General features: G+C 46.6%; 6 protein-coding genes across 6 annotated transcripts; 4 read left to right on the top strand and 2 right to left on the bottom strand.

The window, feature by feature from the left end:
* Positions 1 to 467: 467 nt before the first annotated feature.
* On the bottom strand, positions 468 to 1,446 carry BDV59DRAFT_182455 (GNAT family N-acetyltransferase). The gene has a single exon (XM_073690362.1). The coding sequence runs from the start codon at positions 1,031 to 1,033 to the stop codon at positions 551 to 553; it is 483 nt and encodes a 160-aa protein (XP_073546129.1). The 5' UTR covers positions 1,034 to 1,446; the 3' UTR covers positions 468 to 550.
* A 5,487-nt stretch (positions 1,447 to 6,933) lies between these two features.
* On the top strand, positions 6,934 to 9,419 carry BDV59DRAFT_203545 (DUF3435 domain-containing protein; the record flags this gene model as incomplete). The annotated part of the gene is made up of 5 exons (XM_073694287.1): positions 6,934 to 7,223; positions 7,281 to 7,515; positions 7,586 to 7,908; positions 7,956 to 8,344; positions 8,398 to 9,419. 5 exons carry the CDS (start codon positions 6,934 to 6,936, stop codon positions 9,417 to 9,419), a joined length of 2,259 nt encoding a protein of 752 aa, XP_073546128.1.
* A 1,085-nt stretch (positions 9,420 to 10,504) lies between these two features.
* BDV59DRAFT_68106 (uncharacterized protein) lies at positions 10,505 to 13,247 on the top strand. Its single transcript, XM_073696901.1, has one exon. The coding sequence runs from the start codon at positions 10,892 to 10,894 to the stop codon at positions 13,160 to 13,162; it is 2,271 nt and encodes a 756-aa protein (XP_073546127.1). The 5' UTR covers positions 10,505 to 10,891; the 3' UTR covers positions 13,163 to 13,247.
* On the bottom strand, positions 13,248 to 15,234 carry BDV59DRAFT_68321 (uncharacterized protein). Its single transcript, XM_073696903.1, has 2 exons — positions 15,082 to 15,234; positions 13,248 to 15,029 (listed from the first exon to the last, which is right to left on the bottom strand). Exon 2 carries the CDS (start codon positions 14,882 to 14,884, stop codon positions 13,334 to 13,336), a length of 1,551 nt encoding a protein of 516 aa, XP_073546126.1. The 5' UTR covers positions 14,885 to 15,029; positions 15,082 to 15,234; the 3' UTR covers positions 13,248 to 13,333.
* Positions 15,186 to 16,767, top strand: BDV59DRAFT_68471 (inosine-uridine preferring nucleoside hydrolase-domain-containing protein). The gene is made up of 5 exons (XM_073696905.1): positions 15,186 to 15,598; positions 15,646 to 16,000; positions 16,066 to 16,355; positions 16,409 to 16,704; positions 16,758 to 16,767. The coding sequence occupies exons 1-4, from the start codon at positions 15,486 to 15,488 to the stop codon at positions 16,668 to 16,670; spliced, it is 1,020 nt and encodes a 339-aa protein (XP_073546125.1). The 5' UTR covers positions 15,186 to 15,485; the 3' UTR covers positions 16,671 to 16,704; positions 16,758 to 16,767.
* A 584-nt stretch (positions 16,768 to 17,351) lies between these two features.
* BDV59DRAFT_68084 (uncharacterized protein) lies at positions 17,352 to 19,894 on the top strand. Its single transcript, XM_073696900.1, has one exon. It carries the CDS (start codon positions 17,834 to 17,836, stop codon positions 19,541 to 19,543), a length of 1,710 nt encoding a protein of 569 aa, XP_073546124.1. The 5' UTR covers positions 17,352 to 17,833; the 3' UTR covers positions 19,544 to 19,894.
* The last annotated feature ends 1,183 nt before the right edge of the window (positions 19,895 to 21,077 follow it).

The following is a 21,077-nucleotide window of genomic DNA, read 5'->3' as shown; positions in this document are numbered from 1 at the left end:
GAACTGATAATTCGGAACCTACCGACCCAGCCAGTCGAAACTGGCGACTTCTGCTGCTGCTGCTTCTGTTTCACAACCGTCTTCCCTTTACCACGCTTTGCGGCCTCGCTTTTGGCGAATTTCTCATTGGCCTTACGCTGTTGGGGTGTTTGGGCCTTGTTAGCAGGTTAGCATTAAGGGAATGTGGTCTCAGGAGCTTCCATCACTAGGCGCACCATGGTTGTCGGCTGTTGTCGGCTGTCCTTTTGGCGGGTGGGGAGTTCGAGAATATGGGCAATTTGCAGCTACCGGCTGGGAAAAAGACGAGAATGCGCGCGATTCATTAGCACATAGGTGGCATTCAATCGCAAAGTGGGAGAGTTGGTTGTTGGAGAACATGGCGGGAATGCGACGCGGAGGAAACAAACAGGCCACGTTGCTCCCTCAACTAACCACCTAAACTAGTCTCATCGCCAGTGCGGCAACCACCGCCAGCCAGCCAGCCAGCGATTCATGCTCTCTGCAATTGTCACATTATGAATGACTGACGTGTACTTCTTTTCCCCAGTATTCATCGTAATTTCAACGTCAAAAACATGTTATCGTCGCTGCTCACATACTTCCCAAATGGCTCGCCGACCTCAAACCCATTCCTCTGGTACAACCGTCGAGCATTCTCAAACCTCACTGTAGTTCCAGTCTCAAGGCTCAGCCAGGAATAACCACTCTTCGTCGCTTCAGCAATAATATGCGACAGAATAGCTTGACCGACACCTTTCCGTAGGTGCTCGCGCACCGTCCGCTTGGACTTGATCTCGCCATGGGTCGGACTGAGCTGCTTCAAGGCACCGCAACCCAACAGAGTATCGCCCTCCCAGGCTGTATAGACCCTGACGGCCGGATTCCGGAGAGAAGCCAGATCCAATGCAAAAGATGTCTCAGGGAGACCTTGGCTTTGGAGCTCGGTGAAATGAAAGTTCAGCAATTGTTGCACATCAGGGTGATCGAGAGCATCAGACTTGACGAACATTTTGTCATTTACTGGTCTGTTCATCGGGTATTGAATATGCGGAGAGCGCTTTTCCTTCCCCCTCTTCTATGGGGAATATACCAAGAGGATAAACACCGGCCCCGATGTCGGAGGCCCAGACGAACTACTACAGTGTACAATCTGGCGAAAGCTTCACCATGATTTATAACGCCAGTGTTATAAATGGAGAAGGGAATTAATGGATCTAGTCCACTCAGCACTGCGGGCTATTCCAGGAACCCAAATTGACTACATGTTCGGAGGGTTCGGTGGAGTTAGGTACAAACTAGGTGCGCCGAAGTCCTAGGTATGTAGACAGGCATCTTCAGATACTGGTCTGTCTCCCCACAAGCTTTGATCACTTTGAACTGCTTTGTATATCAAAAAGTTATAACACAATATATATTCAAGTATATGCTTTACGACAGATAACCGAGGCAATATCATATGTACCCCTCATAAACTTTTAAGTTACTGAATAAAGATAGAACCAAGAGCTCTGGCAAGTGACCGACTTGACAATCCTATAAGAACTGGCCGAGGAGGTCGAATCGCTTACCCCAAGGATCGAATCTCGCATGGAAGTTAACTTGGTGGTTATATGGGACCGTATAGATAAGATATTCTGAAAGCGGAGCAGCGAGGGACACTTTCTGTTCCCATTGTACTGTATGAATTTCCAGCAACCGGACACCAGAGCGCGGCCTGAACAACGGAAGATTGCTTCTGTCGCTACCAGATGAGCCTAGATTGCAGCGCGTTGGTCAGTCTGATGGATGGCGTTTGGCTGGTGGCTCCAGCGAAAGCCCTGATACCCCAACTTCGCGGGTAAAGTCTGCCCGTTGCAATCCTGTTTCATCATCGCACATCGATACCTACTTAGCGTTTAAGACAGCGGAACAGGACTTTCAGCAAAAATTTGGTGATTACTCGCATCTGAAAAAAACGAAAAAGAGTCTAGAATATCCTACTCGACAGACGCGTGACAGTGTAGTGAGATGCGAGAAAGAGTACATGCGCGCGAATAAGAGGCATTGATGGGCGCAGTATTTGTTTCGCAATGAGTGCCAACGCTAACATAACCACTTAGTGCATAGAACCTGGAAAGATACAAGAACGAGTAGCCGGTGATTGACAGCGAGAAGCAACTTGCTGGGAAGTTATTTGAAGAGGTAAAGGGTGCTTTGGAGCGGACAGGCCATATAACGCGGCAACATATGTCTCTGATGGACACCGTCCTGACCATGCAGTGCTCGACCGTCGAGAAAGAATATCAACACCGGATTGCCGCAATTAATGACAGAAATGACCCGTCCTGGAGGCTTTATCGTCTGCTCCCCTTGTGAAAAGAACGCCCTTTGCCTGACGGGTAAAACGGCACACTTTCTTAAGCGATCGAGACTATCTGCATCACATTTGAGATAACTGGCCGACTATTTGCTTTCTTTGTCTGGGAAATCCTCGCATGCCAGAAAGTAAGCGAACCAAGAACTATAGTAGTACCGCTGGGTCACTCAGTCGTCACTTCGTGGATATTCATGTTATACCATATCCAAAAGATGTTTGGGTTAAATGCAGCATCTGCGAGGAGCATCTGGAGAGTAAATCGACATTGATGAACCATGCTGTGAGTGTGCATGGAACCGTCTCGCGTCGTCCGCTATCTGCTCTTGGTCCGATTTAGATTTTTTATACACCTTCCATCTAAAAATATTAGTCTCGAGATCCCCTTTGCATTTGTTGATGCTATAAATTTAGGGCCGGTCCCTAAACATGCCAGTTCCCTTCATCTTAGCGTTTAAAGTTCATGTAACTTGTGCTTCAGAACCCCTGCGAAGCGCGCTCCGGCCGCCACATTTTCTAGTTGTGTCAGATCAATTAATAAGGCAATTAAGTAGAGTTTTTCGATGTCTCCTACAGTAACTAGTATGGAACTCTGGGGGTTCGGTATAGCTGCAGAAGAAATATCTAACTAATTCGATTTGACTTCAGATGTTCCTCACTGAATACTTAGATTTCTAGGAGAAATATATAGAAATCTAAGAAAGAAATAAGTAGAAAGTAAGAGATAAGTTAGAAGTATAGAATATACCTTCTTTAGAAACTTATATCCTTAATCCTCTAAAGAATTATGGAAAGTAGACTATATATATATATATTACAGAGATATAGGCTGTAAATCTGAATAGAATAAAGGGTCTAAATCAGAAGAGGTAAGTATAGAATAAATAGTAAATCAGAATAGAAATAGAAAGGGAGTAAACAAATAACTTAGTATAGTATATATAGAGATGATTCAGTAAATAATATAGTAATTTAATAAGTAATATAAAATATAAATAATCCCGAAATAGTTAGTTAGAGATATTAGACTATATATCTAATATATTTTCCTAGTTTCTAAAATAGAATATTTTAGAAATTGTAATTATTAGATATATAAGATTTAGCTTATTTTTATATAAGAATCCTATAGAAAAGTAAGATAAAAGTAAGAGATAATTTAAATTAGATAAAATATATTCTCTATATTTAACTTTTTATAAATTCTTAGTATTTTAGCCTATAGAGTTACTTATTAAAACTATCTATAAGTATCTTATTAATAGATATCTATTAAATCTAAATATATTAATTTTGGATCTCTTAGCAAAGCTAATAATAGTAAATATTAATATATTTTAATTTTAATTAATATATTAAATAAGGCTTAGTAAATAGATTAATAGTCTACTTATTATTATATTAAATAATAAGTTACTATTCTAGATTAAATATAATAACTTTAAAAAACTATTTCTACTATAAAATCTGTTTACTAGCTATAGATATAGCTAGAAATTTAGCTTTAGTAATAGAAAGTATTATAATTTTTTTATTTTCTAGTAATTTAATTAACTAGTCCTCTATGAAAACTAAATATATAGTTTTCTGAAGGCTTTCTATTTATAAAATCAGTAAATATAGCATTACTAGTTGTCAGGTGACCTGAGTCAGACACCTTATTCATTAGGCATCTAAAATTGCCGATTTACCGAGCTAATCGCCACAATTGACGCCACTGCCGACTTTACCGAGTTATTCGCCTCATATGAGGCTATTCGATTATCAATCAGATGGTTCTAGAACTAAATGAATAAAAATCATTAAGATTCTAGAAAATTCTAGGCCTTCTAAATTGCCTTATAAATATGGGCTATTTCTTCACCAAAAGTTCTGTTTTCCAACTGCATTCAACATCCAGTTTACTTTGCCTACTTTTACTTCTCTTTTACTTTTCTCTCACTTTTATATGAAATTACCATATAGATCTGAATTTTAACTAATAAGGCGAATATAAAGATTCCCTGAGTTAGCAACTCCGAACTACAACAGTTCGACACTAGTAGCTCTAAAAAATAGTATAAAGCTTAATAAATTTAATTAGATAATTAGCTATCTCTATATATCTTACTATAGGCTTTAGCAAAAATTATAAGAGTTTTTAATAAGTATATATATACTTAGGTCTTAATATGATAATTATATATAAAACAGGTCTAATTTTCTATTAATAGAGATAAATTTCTTTTAAATCTAATATCTGCTTATTAATAAAATTAAGATTTTTTAGCTAGTAAAAAGATAGTAAGAGTTCTCTAATTAACTAAATTAAATTAATAAGTAATTTTTTAATGTAATCTATCTAAAATATCTAGGGTTGTCAACCCGCACCGCAGCGCTGCGGTGCGGGTTAGAGAATCTATTATCCGCATGGATTGCGGGTTCTAATAGTAGAATCTACGCGGTTTGCGGGTAACCGCGCGGGTTAACAAATGCATAAAAAGATATAAAATTCATTAATTTTACATAAAAATCTATAGATTCATAAAAATAATAAAATTTATGAATTTTATCGAACTCTGGGAGTTCAGTATAGTTTCAGAAGAAATATCTGTCAGACGTATGGTCTGATGCCTCCAACTAACTATTTCAGGATTATTTATGTTTTGCATTGCTTATTGAATCATTGCATTATTTACTGGATCATCCCTATGCGTGCCATAATCAGTCATTTATTCACTCCCTATTTATCTCTAATTTACTATCATTCCATGCCTACCCCTTCTAATTCAGACCCTTCATTCTATTCAGATTCACAGCCTATATCCCTATAATATATATATATATAGCCTGTTTTCCCATAATTCTTTTGAGGATTAAGGATATAAATTTCTAAAGAAGGTGTATTCTATTTTTCTGATATATCTTACTTTCTACTTATTTCTTTCTTAGATTTCTATACATTTCTCCTAGAAATCTAAGTATTTAGCAAGAAATATCTAACTAATTTAATTTAACTTTAGATATTTCTTTTAAAGTTATACTAAACTCTCCAGATTTCCATAGTTATGAGCCCGGATTTCTCACCTATCTAATCTATTTGACTGATTTGACCGATTTGACCGATTTGACTAATTAGTCCATTAATTAGTATATTAATTTTATTAATTGCTAAGCTAATATAATAGCCACTTCGAACAAGAGAAGATTAGGGTTGTCAACCCGCACCGCAAATCCGCGCGGGTTAAAAAATGCATAAAAATACATAAAATTCACTAATTTTACATAAAAATTCATAAATTTCATTATTTTTATGCATCTATGGATTTTTATGTAAAATTAGTGAATTTTATGTATTTTTATGCATTTTTTAACCCGCGCGGTTACCCGCAGTAAATCTATGCGGGTTGTGGTGCGGTGCGGATTATATTTTTAAGAATCCGCAACCCGCGCGGATACATTTTTGACCCTGCGGATTGTACCCGACCCGCACCGAGTGCATCCCTAGAGAAGATCGACTTTATTAAATTTAGCAGACTGGATCCTATAGATCAGGTCCTTAAAAATAATTACAGAGAATAAGGGGGTCTAATACCTAATCGATCTAGACCTGCCTACTAAGCCAATTTTGATTACTAGGCCTATATATCTATTTCTATTAACTATATAGGTCTTAGTTATATCAATTCGAGACCTAGAGATAGCTAATTAAGAGCTATACTAAGATATACTATATAAATATAAGCTCTAACTACGCGAGTACAATAACTAGAGAAATAGTTTAATTTTAATTTAGATTATTATTTAGAATTTACTAAGCTATCTAAATAAGTAAACTATTCTATTATAGAAGCTATTTTAGTCTATTAAAGTCTTAAAATTTTAAAAAATAAGCTTATATTATTAAATAAAGTATAAAAACGCGAAATTATTAGCTAATACTATTAGTTTAAAAATTAAAAATCTAATATTTAAGTCTATTAGCTTAAGAGCTATACTACTAGATAAAAAAATCTATATTCTAAAGTCTCTAAAGTAAATATTAGTAAGATAAATCTATTAAGTAAAGCTTTATATAATTTTTTTAAGGTTATTTAGTATATTTAGCTATATTTCTTAGCTATATAGATCGATAAATTAATTAATTTTACTACTTTAAACTAGAAGACGGCAAACAAGCTGCCCAAAACGGCCGCAGTCGACGCCGTTTTTGGCCGTCGATCTGCCAGGCCTTCCGCCACTCCCCCGTGCACTTATGTCCACGCACCGCCAAGCCCCGAGCTTGGACCCACCCATACCTCATTTGCCCGCAGCGCAGTATGCCTTCAGGCACACTCTTCTGGAGGCCGGCCAATGCGAAATGCCCATACACTTCGCTGCGGTCTCCAAAACGCGCCAAAAATGGCGCCCTCTCGAAGGTACCGTTATAAACGGTGGCCTCTCGCTTGGGCACACTTGTCTCCCTCCTTCGCTATATTCACCCGAGTCTAACCACTCTACTGGATTTCCCGATCTACAGCCGGGTATTCAGTGCCACAGAGACCTCGAGCGAAAACGTCACGTTGAATGGTGTTTTGCTATCGGCTACTTTGTACTGTATTATGGCTCGGCGCCAAAGAAAGTCAATCGGCCAGTCATCCGACGACAGCGACTCTTCCGAAATAGAGAGCACCGAAGATGGTCAATACGACACGGACCTGACAGAGCCTGAAGAAGAGAGCTCGCAAGTTCGGGACCTTAGTGATGCAGCACTCCTCTTTGCAGATAATCAGCATCCGCCCGAATACTATATTCAACAGCTTACGAACTTCGATGAGAAGGATTACACAAAGGAGGACTATGGAAAGGGTACCACAGCCCTACTCAACCGAGTAGAAGAAAAGTGGTCACAGTATGGCTCATTCTTTCAATCACTCATACATGTTTCACCTAACTCCAGCCCCTATAGATTTTGCATCTTTCTTCGAAGAGACCCACAAAAGGAATTCGCACACCTATCGATTCGGATCATGTATACCTTCCTAGAATGGGTCCTCAACCTACGGCGTGGTAAGGATGGAAGGCGGCTTCCAGGAACCAAGTGTAAAAGCTCGCTTGACACCTTCTGGAAGGTGTTCCGCCTGGTGTACGAAAGAGAAACTTCGAACAAGATCACAAAACAAATGAATCGTCAGATGCGTCGTGTACGTTCAGATAAACCCTGTCCAGATGTATAGAATTACAAGTATGAAGCTAACATACCATGATGGCTAGGTGATCCGGCGACTTGCTACAAAACATAAGCTGTCCAGTAAAGGGCGCGATAAACCTCCGATGGATGTTGAAGACTTGACCAAGGTGGTAGAGACCACCGTCAGCACGACAAAGAAGAAGTTTGGACACGGCCGCCACCGTATTGAACTGGCACTCTTCTTGCAGCTTGCCGGCCTGACAACCAACCGCCCTCAGGCCATCCTGAATTTAAGGTATCGGCACATTCACGTTAGCATGCTACGTGACCCTCAGGGCGGGCCTCATCGCATTATCATCGAATTTACTTTCGAGTTTACGAAAGAATGGCTCGGTGCTAAGGATGCGTAAGTCCACCGTAGTCGTACTAAATATCGACTGACCCGTCCTCTAGAAACACATATATCCTACCTGAAATTATTTTCGATCCATCTCTTGTACTCAGTCCCCACGTTTTCCTACTGGGCATACTTTTTGCGGACCGTGCTTTTGACCGTCTTGAAGGCGAGGAGGTACTTGTTTCTGCAAGCCAAATTCCGCGGCTTCGGATCCGGGATGGATGCAACGAGCTCCCTTTGCACCTCGACCCAGCACTGGACGATGTCCCCATATTCAGAATCTCAGAGCGGACTTTGCAGGGCATCTTAATATCTCCTGATAAGCCACTTCCCTATACGACAATTGAACCCTGGGTAAAGAAGATAGGTGTTATTACCGGCTTTCCCCAAGTCACACGTCCATACAGCTTGCGATACGGGGCCGGGACAGCATTAGACAGTAGCGGTGCGTTCCCCCAGCATATCAGTCTTTAATTCACACCAGCTAATGTTCTTCAGGATCTGTCAGTGATTCACTACGCAATCTTATCATGCATCACGCTGATACCCGCACCTTTCTGCGCTATTATCTCAGTAGAAGGATTAATAAAAACCTCCCAGCGATTATTCGCGGTCTTAATCCCGAGGACGATATCATGCGTGCTGCATGTCGGATGAGCCGGTCCATCGATCCGAATCGTCCTCAAGAATTGACTACCGCACAGTCGTCTTCCGTCAATCAGGACCCAGAAATCATCGACCTAGTTCGCCGGCGTGACTCCCTCAGTCGTCAAATGGGACGTCCGTTGTCGAACAACCACGGAACAAAGCGATACGCAATGTACAAGAAGCTGAACCAAGAGATAGCGGGTGCCAGACAACGAGCACGAAACGTCCTGCTCACTCAGATTCAAGCAAAGTACGACCGTGAGCAACCGATGCTGGAAATCAGACGTCAGCTGTCTGGATTCAACCTGGCAGAGGAGGAAAAGCCTCTTAAGTGTTCGGAAGCAGTACCATCTCCCCAGAAGCGACTGATCGAGAGCCTTCTTACCCTACCTCGCGAGACACTCGAGGAGGAAGTAGCTAGACGGACGGAAGCAATTGATGCCGTAGCTGCTTACGCTCTCTTCGAAGAAGGTGATACCTGCCGTCTTCCACACGACAAGCGCTCTAAGGAGCCCGCCATCGCTGGACCAGATGAGGATGTCGAAGAAGAGAAGCAACTGGGTCTTCCCTCCTCTCCTACAGATAAGAGGCTAGTTGCAGCGATTCAGTCGGTAATGAAGGACAAGTCGTCCGAGAAGAATACGGAGAGACCGCTGTTCTGCTTTATCTGTTTGGGTCAGCAAGATTTGCACGTTGGAAAGCGAACATACAAATTCTCCAGCCACGGAGACGTTACAAAACACATCAAGCGAAAGCATCTTCGACATATTTCTACACAATATGAGATAAGGTGTAATGTCTGCGATGAGCTCTTCTCGTGCAAAATGCACCTCCAACGCCACGCATTTGATATGCATGCGACCGTGACATAGCTTCGGCCTGCGATGATGACGTTGGCATTAGATAGATGTCAAATTCTTGCCTCGCAGTTGTCCTACATTTCTTTCTTTCCCTTCATTATAGATGTGTATATTAGTCTCCGATCGCGGGGCAGTTGCGATACATACATTGTGTATAGAACCGATTCATTGAGATATTCTACTAAGAGAGAGTATTGCAGGCCCATGGAAGAGCGACCTATCTGAAACGAAAGGTTATTTTCATATATCCTGAATGTAAAGGTGATCTCTTACTATCACCGGGATGGTTTGATTATCCCCGTCAGTCGCTCCCTCCTTGCTATCAATCCGTCAGCTATTTTGCTTTTCACCTCTTCTGCGGTAGTGCATTGGAAAAATCCAATAATGAGCCAATTGGTGCACGCATATCACGTATCAGACACTAGCGCCGCAGGCTTGCTACTTCATAATGCTATTGGACCGCATTTGAGGGGAGATGTATCCATCCGGCTGCGGTGCTAACAGCTTGGTGGTTCGGTGCTATCAATACTGCCCTCTATCCATAGCACCCACTGGATCATGGAGACTTATCCATGAAGCTGCGCATATCTCCTCAGCTAACGATTGCTGGATGTACTTTCTCATCTGCTTGATCATACTCTCAGTCCGTATTGATGGTACATTTCCACCAGCTGACAGCCAATCAGCTGTAACTTTACAAAGGTAGCTTTCATTGGCTGCGGGATCGCCTCCTGAGAGGGTGGGGGGATAAGCGGGCAATGAGCTGCGGCTTACCGATGAGCCAGGTTAATTTCCGTTCCGCCGTGAACAAGACAGGCGCTCTCATGTGGGTTTTCTCTGAGATGACCAGTCCACTTCCACTCACAGGCTGTTCCGCGGCGGGTTCCGTTTTGCATTACTATCCATGTAGCCAAGGAAGGAGTGTCGTCAGCGTATATGACAGCCTGGCAGTCTAGATGAAACTTGCATGTGGACTATTGTGATAAGTTTGGTTATGTGCAAGCCAACACACCTGACCACAGACGTGGCAGTTTAGCGTGCTGACCTGTGCTATCTAAATCTCTAGAAGGATTATCATCCTAGTTTATCATTATGCTGTGGTGATGTCCGATGGTCTCTTGGTCGAAAGACACTGGATCCACGTGGCACTCACGCTCCTTTGTTGCAAACATTGTGCTATGGGTCGTGGTAGTATGACATATTGCAGTTTCTACTGGATCAATCAAGTTCAGAAACCACTGTCTTCTTTTGCTGGAGAGCCCGCTTGAATGGCCTGGTCAACACTATTTTAGATGCCCTACCTACCCTGTTTCGATAGAAGCTGCCTTTTTGGGAGGCACTGACGGGCCTGTAAGCTCTACTTCAGCACCCCTCTCTCAGCCTGCTCACTGGTTTTTTTATCGCACGCCTAGCTAGCCGCAACCACACTACTGCCCGCCCCTGCGCAATAGGTGAACACAGCAAAGCCCTCGATAACCCAGGCTATGTCAAAGCGCTTCGGCTTTCTCGAAGCCCTGGGGTTCCCAATTGTCTTCTTTATCTCCGCTATATATTCCGCTTTGCACAACCTATTCCAATTTCTGTATCAGCCCCACTCTCAGTTAACAATTTCGACGGTAAACGAGATGGGGCTTAGCGAGTGCTTTGCACATGCCACCGAAAGCCCATTTGACACCACTATTGGCTGGGAGCACGACCCTGACGCGGGTATCTATACAGCTAAACAGATCGGGGACTTCATCCTGTCCGTGAAAGGCGCTGACGTCAACAAGTTGAAGCCTATCATCGCTAAACACGGTCTCTTCGAAGACTGGCCTGTCCGCCCGGACATCATAGACCCAGATGAGATACATTCATTTGGTTGCGTGCTCGCAATCGCACACCTCTACGACAAAGTAGCAGACGACGAAGTCCTGGAGGCCGATATTATCAAGGCGTACGCAAAATGCGTCCGTGCCGTCAACGCCTTGACGTACTTGCTCCAGGTCCCACACGATCGGGCCAGCCGGCTCCCAGCACCGGCGAGACTGGATAGAGGCGAACGCTGGAAGCTGGACCGCACATGGGATATCTGCGTGTGCCTGCTGGGCGCGACCAAAGCCCGGTGCGGATTCGTGCGCAAGTTTCACGTCGGCGATTTGCCGATCGTCCAAAACATCCATTACCGCCGAGCAACAGAGAAGGCCCTCGACTGGAATTGGCAAGAAGGAAAAGGCCATATCTGCCGCAAGGCGCTGACCCTCCTGACACGGCAAGAAATTGCGCCGTTTATTCAACCGTGTCACCTGATTAAAAAGCTGCAGTACAATCAGGATATTCCACACCACTTCAACCACAAGAACTGCACGGAGTCGAAATGTGACTTTGATTGGAAACGCGAGCCTGGCGATGATGAGAGAGGAAATCGTTATCACGTTCCTGGGTGCCACAGGGATTGTGGATTGTCTACGCCTCCACAAGCAAGTATGCCCGATTTCACTCGTATTGCCTTAGAAGGTATGCCGGCGGTGAAATTCGATCGCAGCAGGAATAATGTTGCGAGTGGTTGGGTGAAAGCCGACAACAATACGTTGGTTGTTTCGCATGTGTGGAGGGACGGGGTGTGGGGGACAAGAGACCAAGGGTTGAATGGATGCGTTCACAACCTCCTTGCGAATATTGCCATAGAGCGGGGGTGCAATAGCTACTGGATCGACTGCGCTACAATACCAAATGAAGAGCGCGTACGGAGAAGCATGATTGAAAGGATCAACTGGACGTTCCTTAACGCGGGAAGTGTGCTCTGTTGGGACAACACGTTCGCCAAGTTGGATTCAAACGATCCCGGAAGATTGCTATTGTCGCTTATTGTCTCGCCCTGGCATCGCCGCGCGTGGACTCTCCTCGAGGGCAACAGGGCTCAATTAGACCATATGAACTTTCTCCGATGGAGCCAAGGGGGAGCGCTTGGATCATATGAGCTGTTTCCTCTCGGGGCCAAAGTGAAGTCAGCTCTGGGTGATTCAACTGTCCCATTATGGATTCGCTCTGCATTGGTCGAACTTCTGCCTTACAGTGGCGCCACAATGTCGATGGACGCGGCGGGATATCTGCTGTCCGGACGCCATGCCACTCGAGTTGGTGACGCCGAGACAATATGGGGCCTACTTCGCCCAGTTGAATCGATGAACAGGGTGGGGGATCTGAGATTTGACAACCCGTACTTGTATTCGAACGATGAAGTAGACGTTGCTTTCATCAGCTCCAACGCCAAGCGTTTCAAACCCGATCATGGCACACCCTGCTGGAGGCCCGGGATGACCAACGCCAGTGTCTGGGTCCGGACCGCGTACGGCGGTATCAAGGCCAGGATTCAGCGCAAGCAGGAGAGACAGTTGCTGGTGGGTAACTGGTGGGTGAAGCAGGGCGAAGATCTGGAAGAGCACATCAATTGGGACACCCCGGTGGACGCAGTGGAAAAAGAGTTATTGAGTAGGTTGCGGTCAGACATCGGTTCTGACAAGATTGCGCTTATATGTCCGATTCTCATGGGCGATCCGAAGGCGAGAATAAAGGAAAGGAAGGCACATTCTGAAGACCCCGTCAAGGGCTTTTTTCGCACCAATATGTGCATGGAATGTAGTCGAGCAATCCTCATCACGCAGCACACACAGACGGATCCGTGGCAATGGCAGACTATTGTCAAGCTGAATCAAAGTTTGATCTTTACGACATCGGAGCAGAAAGAGCTAGTGATTGGCAGCAGGCCCTCCTAAGGATACCTTCATCCATCGATACTTCCCAAGACTACCTAGAATGTGAAGCAAACAACATGAATAGCTCTTTTCGAATTTCTCCATAATGAATGCACTCGTTTATGCAAAGCTAGGACCAAATCAATCACAGGGGACTATATAGCCTTAGTGGTGCAGGCTTTGGGCACCGTATCATTCCTTATAAAGTCCGAGAACCACCAGTTTCTTCCGAATCAGGTTGTAGCCAGCCATGGTCTGCATACCGGTGCCTCTGACCCAATTCCGATCATGGGCACCGAGCGAATCAAAACTTTCCCGAAGGCTTTTGCTGTCGCTGTCGACGGCGCCGACCATCTGAAGCCAGATGTCACGGCGCTGAACAGGCGCCAGGATTCCATCCATCCAGAGGGTCCTCTTCTCGGTGCTCAGCAGCTGAACTGCCCCTAGAAGCTCCGAACGACCCGGAAACTCGCACCGAAAAGCCGTGGTGTCGAGGCCTTCCTCTTGCAGCCAGGCAGCCGCGTGCTTGTTGCGTGAATTGAAGCGAGTGAGACTCCACAGGATAATGATAATCAAGAGGCACATGGCATCCCACCCTTTTTGACCCGCGACATACGTCATGGCGAAAACTTGTAGGATCTCGGCAAAGCGGAACCAGTTCAGGATGAGTGGGCTGGCCTTGCTGATCTCAACCATGGGTTTGTTCAGGAGCGAATCGATCATGCCCCGGTCGCCTAAGTAAAGCGTCCATATAGTTGCATTCTCGTGAGCCGCGACCAGCATGCAGCCTTCGTGGACTTCGCGGTTCCGTAAATACAGCGGCGATCGTCTGACCTCGACGTACTGCGAGCAAAAGTGCGAAATGCTCCCAATCAAGAGGAGCACCCCCGTGCCAATACAACCCAGGCTAAGCAGGACGGCCCCCGTGCCGATCACCAGCAGAAGCTGCGCTGTGAGCTGTAGGCGATGCGTCCATGGGCGCTGCAGCATCCCGGAGGTTCGAGCCCGTTTCCCCCGAAGCGACACGAAAATGATATTGAGCTGCTGAGCTCGACCAAACAGTCGTTTCCGATCGACTAGGTCACGCACGCCATCCCCGCAATAAACCTCGCTCCTTATAGTCGGTAGCTCCCGAGACTTGCTAAATGCATCTGGGGGGAATTGCTGCTCGAGTTCCGCCTCGTGCTCTATGACCCAGTCGTTCAGATCCTTCTGCGTAATTTCCGGGGTGTCGTCCGCGTGATGCATCGCGTTGGCTGCGACACTGACCGCTGCAGCGCTGTTGTAGCAGGGAAACACACTCCCCCATTGCACATCATATACTCGAAGGGGGTCACCCGCAGCACTAGCGGTGTCGAGGAAGGTCTCTCGTTCACGAAGGAGCTTTGCGATGCTGCCCAGTTCCCACAGCTTGGGAACTATGCTCAGGGATAAGTTCGCGCGAAGGGACACCTCGCCCGCGAGATCGTAGGCGGTCCGCATGTTCGATAGATAGACTGTAAGTGGTACCAATGACGCCCACTCAGCGACAATATCCGGGATTTCTGGCAGGGTCGTCCAAAATTTCAAGAGGAGTGTCCCGTGGGACCAGCCTTCATCCGATCTGGGTTTCAAGGCATGGACCTTCGCAGTCAGTAACGATAACAGCATTGCAGCAGCCAAAGTCGGTGCCAGTCGGTCCACTGGTTTACGAGGCTGGGCACCTCTTAATGGTGGGGGACCTATAGTCTCCTGAAAATCCATGATGTACCAAGGCAAGTCTTACTGCACCAGTCTATAGCTGCGGGAGACTGGGGAATCGTCTGGAATAAAGAAAATTTTGAATAGATCAAACTTGAGGTGCCACACTCGCCCATTTTAAGTGCCACCAAGCACATGCGTTACCCCTCTGCATGCGATTATGTCAGAAAGTGGTCATGCAGACCTCGCGGCTCTCTCACATCCGTCCAGCCCTTCTGTTGTTGGCCCAGCTATTCGTCTCTGGTCTGTTTTGCAATTCGGCAGTCTCGAGGGGCTTGCGTCTTCTCTGTAAAAAGGACGATCAAGAGCAAGTACAAAGAAAAACCCGAGGAGGAATTGCATGGCAGGCGCTAATGGCGCTGCAGTCTCATGGGAAGAACACGTCTGTTCCATTGGCCCACAGGGCTGCGACAAATCAAGACTCTCCACGACTCAACCGCCCGGGTCGTCCATTTCCCCATTCGTGGACGCGCGAGAATATCCCCTCATCGTGCTGACTCTGTAAGTCAAATTGCAACAAACTGCCCGGGAGCTTGCGGTTATCTCTAGCTGCTTACTCCCATTCTATCGCCGCTTGGTTTGTTTGCGCTCGACACGTGGAAGGATGAAATTTGACTGGACTTTGACGGTTGCCATTTGCCTGGCGGCATCGAACATCGATCCGACACTGGCAAAGAGAAAGCTGATAGTCGACACTGATCTGTTCAGCGACGTGGAGTAAGTAAGATGCGACTGAGTAATGCAGCCGGCTCACCACCTCTCAGCGACACGGGCGCTCTTCTTCTGGCCTGTACACAGCCAGAAGTTGACCTGCTAGGAGTGAATCTCAATTATCCATCAACGTACACCGCTTTGGCCGCGTCCAGTCTTTTAGGCTACTACGGTCACCCACAGGTTCCAATTGGTCTCAAGAGACCTTTTACAAACAGCACCTTTTTCGATTCCTACGCTTACCAGCATGGAGAATATGCAAGCAAAATTGCATATCACTGGCGCGAACATGCCTCTCTCCCCTGGACAAATGTCAGTAGTACATGGGATCCTGTCGAACTATATCGCCGGCTTCTCTCTAAAGAGAATCAAAGCGTAACAATTGCCAGTATTGGATTCCTTGATAATGTATGTGAACTTTCCCTATGCAAGACTCTCGCTGGAGCCCACTAACAAAGGCTTCTTTCCCGTAGCTCGCCGGCCTCCTCTCGTCAGCACCAGACTTAAACTCTCCACTGTCTGGGAGAGACCTGGTAGCAACGAAGGTCTCAGAGCTTGTAGTCATGGGTGGAGCGTATCCCTCAGGCCACGAGTTCAATTTCGCGGGATATAACGTCACCGCGACTGCAGAGGTCGTCAACACATGGCCCGGACGTATCACCTTCTCCGGATTCGAGTTGGGGAAAAATGTCTACACGGGATCTAGACTCATGGTAGAGGGTCCAGCAAACGATCCGGTAAATACGGCTTACCGGTGGTATAAGTGTGTTGCCTCGTCCATTTTGACTTCGGACAGTGCTAATCAACGGCGTACAGCGGCTATAACATATCTCGGGAGTCGTGGGACCCACTCACGGTACTCTACGCTATTCAGGGTCTTGGGGACGTCTTTACATTCGGAAACAACGGGGGTCATAACCACGTGTACCCCAATGGCACGAATGTCTGGCTGGCCGAGGATGGGCAGCAGGGCCCTCAGCATTATCTGGAATTGAAAACCACACCAGCCGAGACTGGCGATCTTCTCGATCGGCTTTTTCTCCAAGGAGCTGTAGTAGCCGCGAAACGTCATAAATGATCTGAGCGCGAATAATGCTCGTTACAATCTTCAGGTTAGTGGCACCCAAACAATTATTCAGTAAAGCTGACTGAAGGCCCGAGACAGTCTTTGATATTAGTGTTCATCAGCCATGTCCTCCCATTCACGGAGAGCCCCATTCTAGGCTACACTTGCTACGGGTTCGGGGCAGAACTTGCGGAGAAGCGTAGCAACTCTTGGTTCAAATAGGGGTTGATTGGCACCGGTCCCTCTTTTTAGACTTTGTACCCTAACAGAATTGAGCTTCGACATGTGAGCATGTGAGCGCTGTACCTGACACTCTTTTATGATATATCCGAGAAACACAGCCCTCGTATCTTTGCCCAACACGATCTCGAAAGACTGAATTATCATCAGTTGCTAAAAGGTCAATATGAACGTGCTAGTTCTGGCATTTCCTTCCCCAAAAGTACGAAGCCGCCTATCGCGATCTATTCTAACATCATCTATATAAATCTAGAGCAGCCGGCATGGCTGAAACCTGATTGTCGGCGGGTGGTTTGCATGTCGCAGTCTCTAACAACGTGAATGGTATCGCAGATGCGCCATCGATCTTCTGTTTCTCTCCTGTCTCCCTCTACCAACCTCCGCGTTCATTTCTTCATATAAGCCCTTCTATCCCGTCGCTCCGAATGACACTATTGAACGGCGTTATTACTCACGGAAGATACCAAGACCAAGGCCACACTGCGAGGGGAACGCTTCCAAGTAACCGTCGTATCTCGGCGGCAAGTCTCGAGGAACTTATCGGTTGAATAGGTCGAGAAGGGTGTCCATGGCCACCGATTTGCTTAGTGATGGCGGTTGCGTGTGAACTGCTAGTAGGGATAATTCATTTGACTGATGACTGTTGGAGTGTGAGGGATGATGAGAGAAAAGTCAGGCCGACGACGTGATTCTATGTAGAGGTTCCAAACCATAACGAGGATTAATGGTCCATCGAGAGTACCAATTAAATGCTTGGGAGAGGGGCTGAGGAGGGGTACTGCAGGAGGACCAGAGCAGGGATTCGCAGTGTGACTTGCAGGAACCTGTGCCAACTGTATCGTCCTGGATCTTCGATGTTCTTCCTACGGGCTTTCCTCAACGACCTCACGATTTGTTCCAGAGGACTTCGATGATAACTCAAAGACAAGGTTAAAATGTCATCGACCGTCAATATTCCTCTAGATGACTTGCCCGCTAATACGTGTCTCGACGTCTCCAGACTCAGCCACCCATGTCGATTTCGTTTCATGGACTGCCACCAGCTCCTTAATCACAGGACCCTCCGTCTCAGTGAAACGCCAGACATATCGTCAGGCACTTACTCTGCCTTCTCTTATGTCTGGAAGGGAAACTCAGTGGACACTTCGATTGCCGCTGCAACTCAAGCATTTTCCGTCGAAGGCGCTGAAGACGGCGACCCCGTCAGTATCGACGTATTAATGCACGCTTGTACCGTCTCAACAACAATAATTGACGCAAAATATATCTGGCTGGACCGCGTCTGCATCATGCAAACCAACGAGGAGGACAAGAAATGGCAGATCCGCAATATGTACAAGATCTATCAGAACAGCAAGGGATGCATCATCCTCCCGGGCGGCCTCCGACGCCTGGTGCGGCTGGATGAAGAGACCGCGTGGATTCATCGCGGCTGGACACTCCAGGAAGCTCTAGCTCCGATGAAGGTGGTCGTTCTGTTTGCGTGGAAGGCCGGATCGGGGTCCTTCACGACAGGCGACCACCTGCGGGGTAAAATCGTTCAGGCCGTACCGGACAGGTCCGCCATTGGATCGCTGCGGGATCTGCTGGATGCATGCTCCACAGGGTATTTAACATTCTCGGCCGCCGCAAGGAATATATCGAAAGTCTCTGTGCAGGTGCGGATATTCGGACTTGCAACGCCGAATGTGAGGGTGTTGGCGGCGTTGACATCGGACGAGTTAGCAGGCGATCCTGACGTCAGAGAGCATGCTATTTGGAAGAGTGCGTTCCTGCGTACGTCATCTCGACCGGTCGACATGGTGTTCAGCATTATGGGCCTGCTTGGCGTCAGTCTGGATCCGAGCGCCTTTGGTAAAAACGATAGAGCTGGGGCCACCATTGCGCTTGCCCGGGAACTCGTCAACAGGGGACATTCTGCTAGCTGGTTGGGCGTGGCTTTACGCCTTCCGCCGTCGCCTTTCCTGTCGACGTTCCCGATCTTTCCCAGGACGAGCGTGGAGGGAAGGGCGATGGTCCCTCTTGCGGATGAGGTCTTTGAAGCAGCTGAAATGGTGGACTGCGAGTATCCTAACCGATATGCAATGGGTGTTGGTTTGCCGTACGGAAGAATGAATGAAAGGGGTTACTTGACATTCACGGCACACGCGATACCTGTCGTTCGACAAGGGGACGTGAGCAAGCAGCCCGAGGAAGAGCAAGGCCCTTCTCGGGCCCCAATGACGATCGTTGATCTAAACAGCGTTACATGGCAAGATTCTAGCGCGACCGACAATTTAGAACAAAACGCTATCAAAACCAGGACGCTGGCTGTCATACTGGGATGGTTCGACGAGTACTACCCCGGCGCAACCATCATGGATAATCCTGCGAAGATCAAACTAATGATTGTTCATGAACATGAGCAGGGGCAGTTTCGTCTCATATCATACGCTACATTGAATTACCAGTTCAGGGAGCGGGTGTTGATGTGGAACAGGCAACAAATCAGCCTCGGTGGCCTCGGTGATCCGCCGACTCTTGCGCACGCCAGTCGTGTCGGGTGCAATCTGGAAGCGTCAGCGTCAAACATGGATAGAGCATTGACATTGGCTCGATGGGCGTTACCCCAGGGGTTGTTTGAGACCACGTATCTTGCTGGCTGACCCATCGAATTCCCCGTACCATGTCCTGGGGTGAAGTCTTTCTTCGACATACGGTTCCCCAAGCCCCCTCAAACCAGACTTGTACCAGCCGAATAATTCGAAATTATCATGACTTTTGATTTTCATGTCTCATTAGAAACTCCAAGAGTAGATGGGAGTAATCATACTGCAGCCAAGAATTGATACTATTCGCGTTTCCGTTTGTTTCCACCGATCGATTCTTTGTGTCCTCTACGCATATATCATCTCCCATGCATCAAGATTATTAATTCTTGGAGAAGATTCCGATCGTTCCTGAATATGATTATAAGAAACGATTCACTTGGTCCACGTGTCAAACCAGTTCTTATCAATGACATCAACGACGATGATATTGCAGCCTTACAGAATTAAATTGTTCCATTGCTGCTTCAGGCTTCAAACATACAGCAATTTGCAGTACCTGGACGCCCAAATCTGCTGGCCGCGCTGAAGCGACCGCTTTTTTCAGACGATCTTCCCCTCCAACGCCTAAGAGCCTTTCAATGTGTGAACTGTGGGTCTGAGATATGGGATATCATACCACATTTTCCGCGGTTATCTCGGCTATCTCCAAGGGGTCTCTCATGCAACCTGTCTACATTGCATCTACGGGCGTCCAGTCTACCTATCGAGCATATCTTGCTTGAGGGATGTAACCTTGGTGAGGAGCTTCTGCAGAACATGGCCGTCGAAGACCAGTTCGGCAGTCGTCCGTGGGATATCATGCCATTATGCCACGTAGTTGGCGTTGGAGACGACTCCAAAATTCCGACAGTCATGCTCGACCAATGTCGCTCAATGTCAATTCGATGGAAAAGCTTCCCTGCTGTGAAATTTACAAACGGTCTAAACGGGCACGGGATTCCGATAACCTTCGCGCGGTGGGGATGCTACTGGCTTAATTTTGGCGCTTTATCTATCTGGGCTTTGCTTCCCATCGTCTTAGCTATTCAGGCAAGCAATCCAACCAGAGGTCTGGACCTGAGCCAATATTATATCGGCGCTGTAGTAGTTAGCAGCATTGCGTGATTATTTTCATTATTTTGCCCGATGGCTGTCGACAAGCTATCACGCCAAAGCTTATCCAGCACAGTGGCTCAGTTTGTCGGCTTCGAGGTACGATGGATCGTGATGAGCTTAGTCGCCAAATGTGGCGCCCATTGTCAAACCATCATGGGACAGAGCAATACACAATGTACAAGAAGCTGAAAGCTGAACCAAGAGATCGCGGGGGCTAGGCAGCGAGCACGGAACGCATTGCTCACTCAGATTCAAGCAAAGTACGACCGCGAGCAACCGATGTTGGAAATTAGACGTCAGTTGTCTGGATTCAACCTGGCCGAGGAAGAAAAACCTCTCAAGTGTTCAGAAGCGGTATCACTGCCTCAGAAGCGACTGATTGATTGAGAGCCTCCTCACCCTACCTCGCCCGACACTCGAAGAGGAAGTGGCTAGACGGACGGAAGCAATTGATGCCATAGCTGCTTACGCTCTTTTCGAAGAAGGTGATACG

This window comes from Aspergillus ambiguus (genome assembly GCF_047715705.1).
Source record: "Aspergillus ambiguus strain CBS 117.58 unplaced genomic scaffold BDV59scaffold_25, whole genome shotgun sequence".
In the NCBI taxonomy this organism is placed as follows: Eukaryota; Fungi; Ascomycota; class Eurotiomycetes; order Eurotiales; family Aspergillaceae; genus Aspergillus; species Aspergillus ambiguus.
Note: the sequence above shows the minus strand (reverse complement) of the source record. Positions and strands in the feature narration are given on the sequence as shown.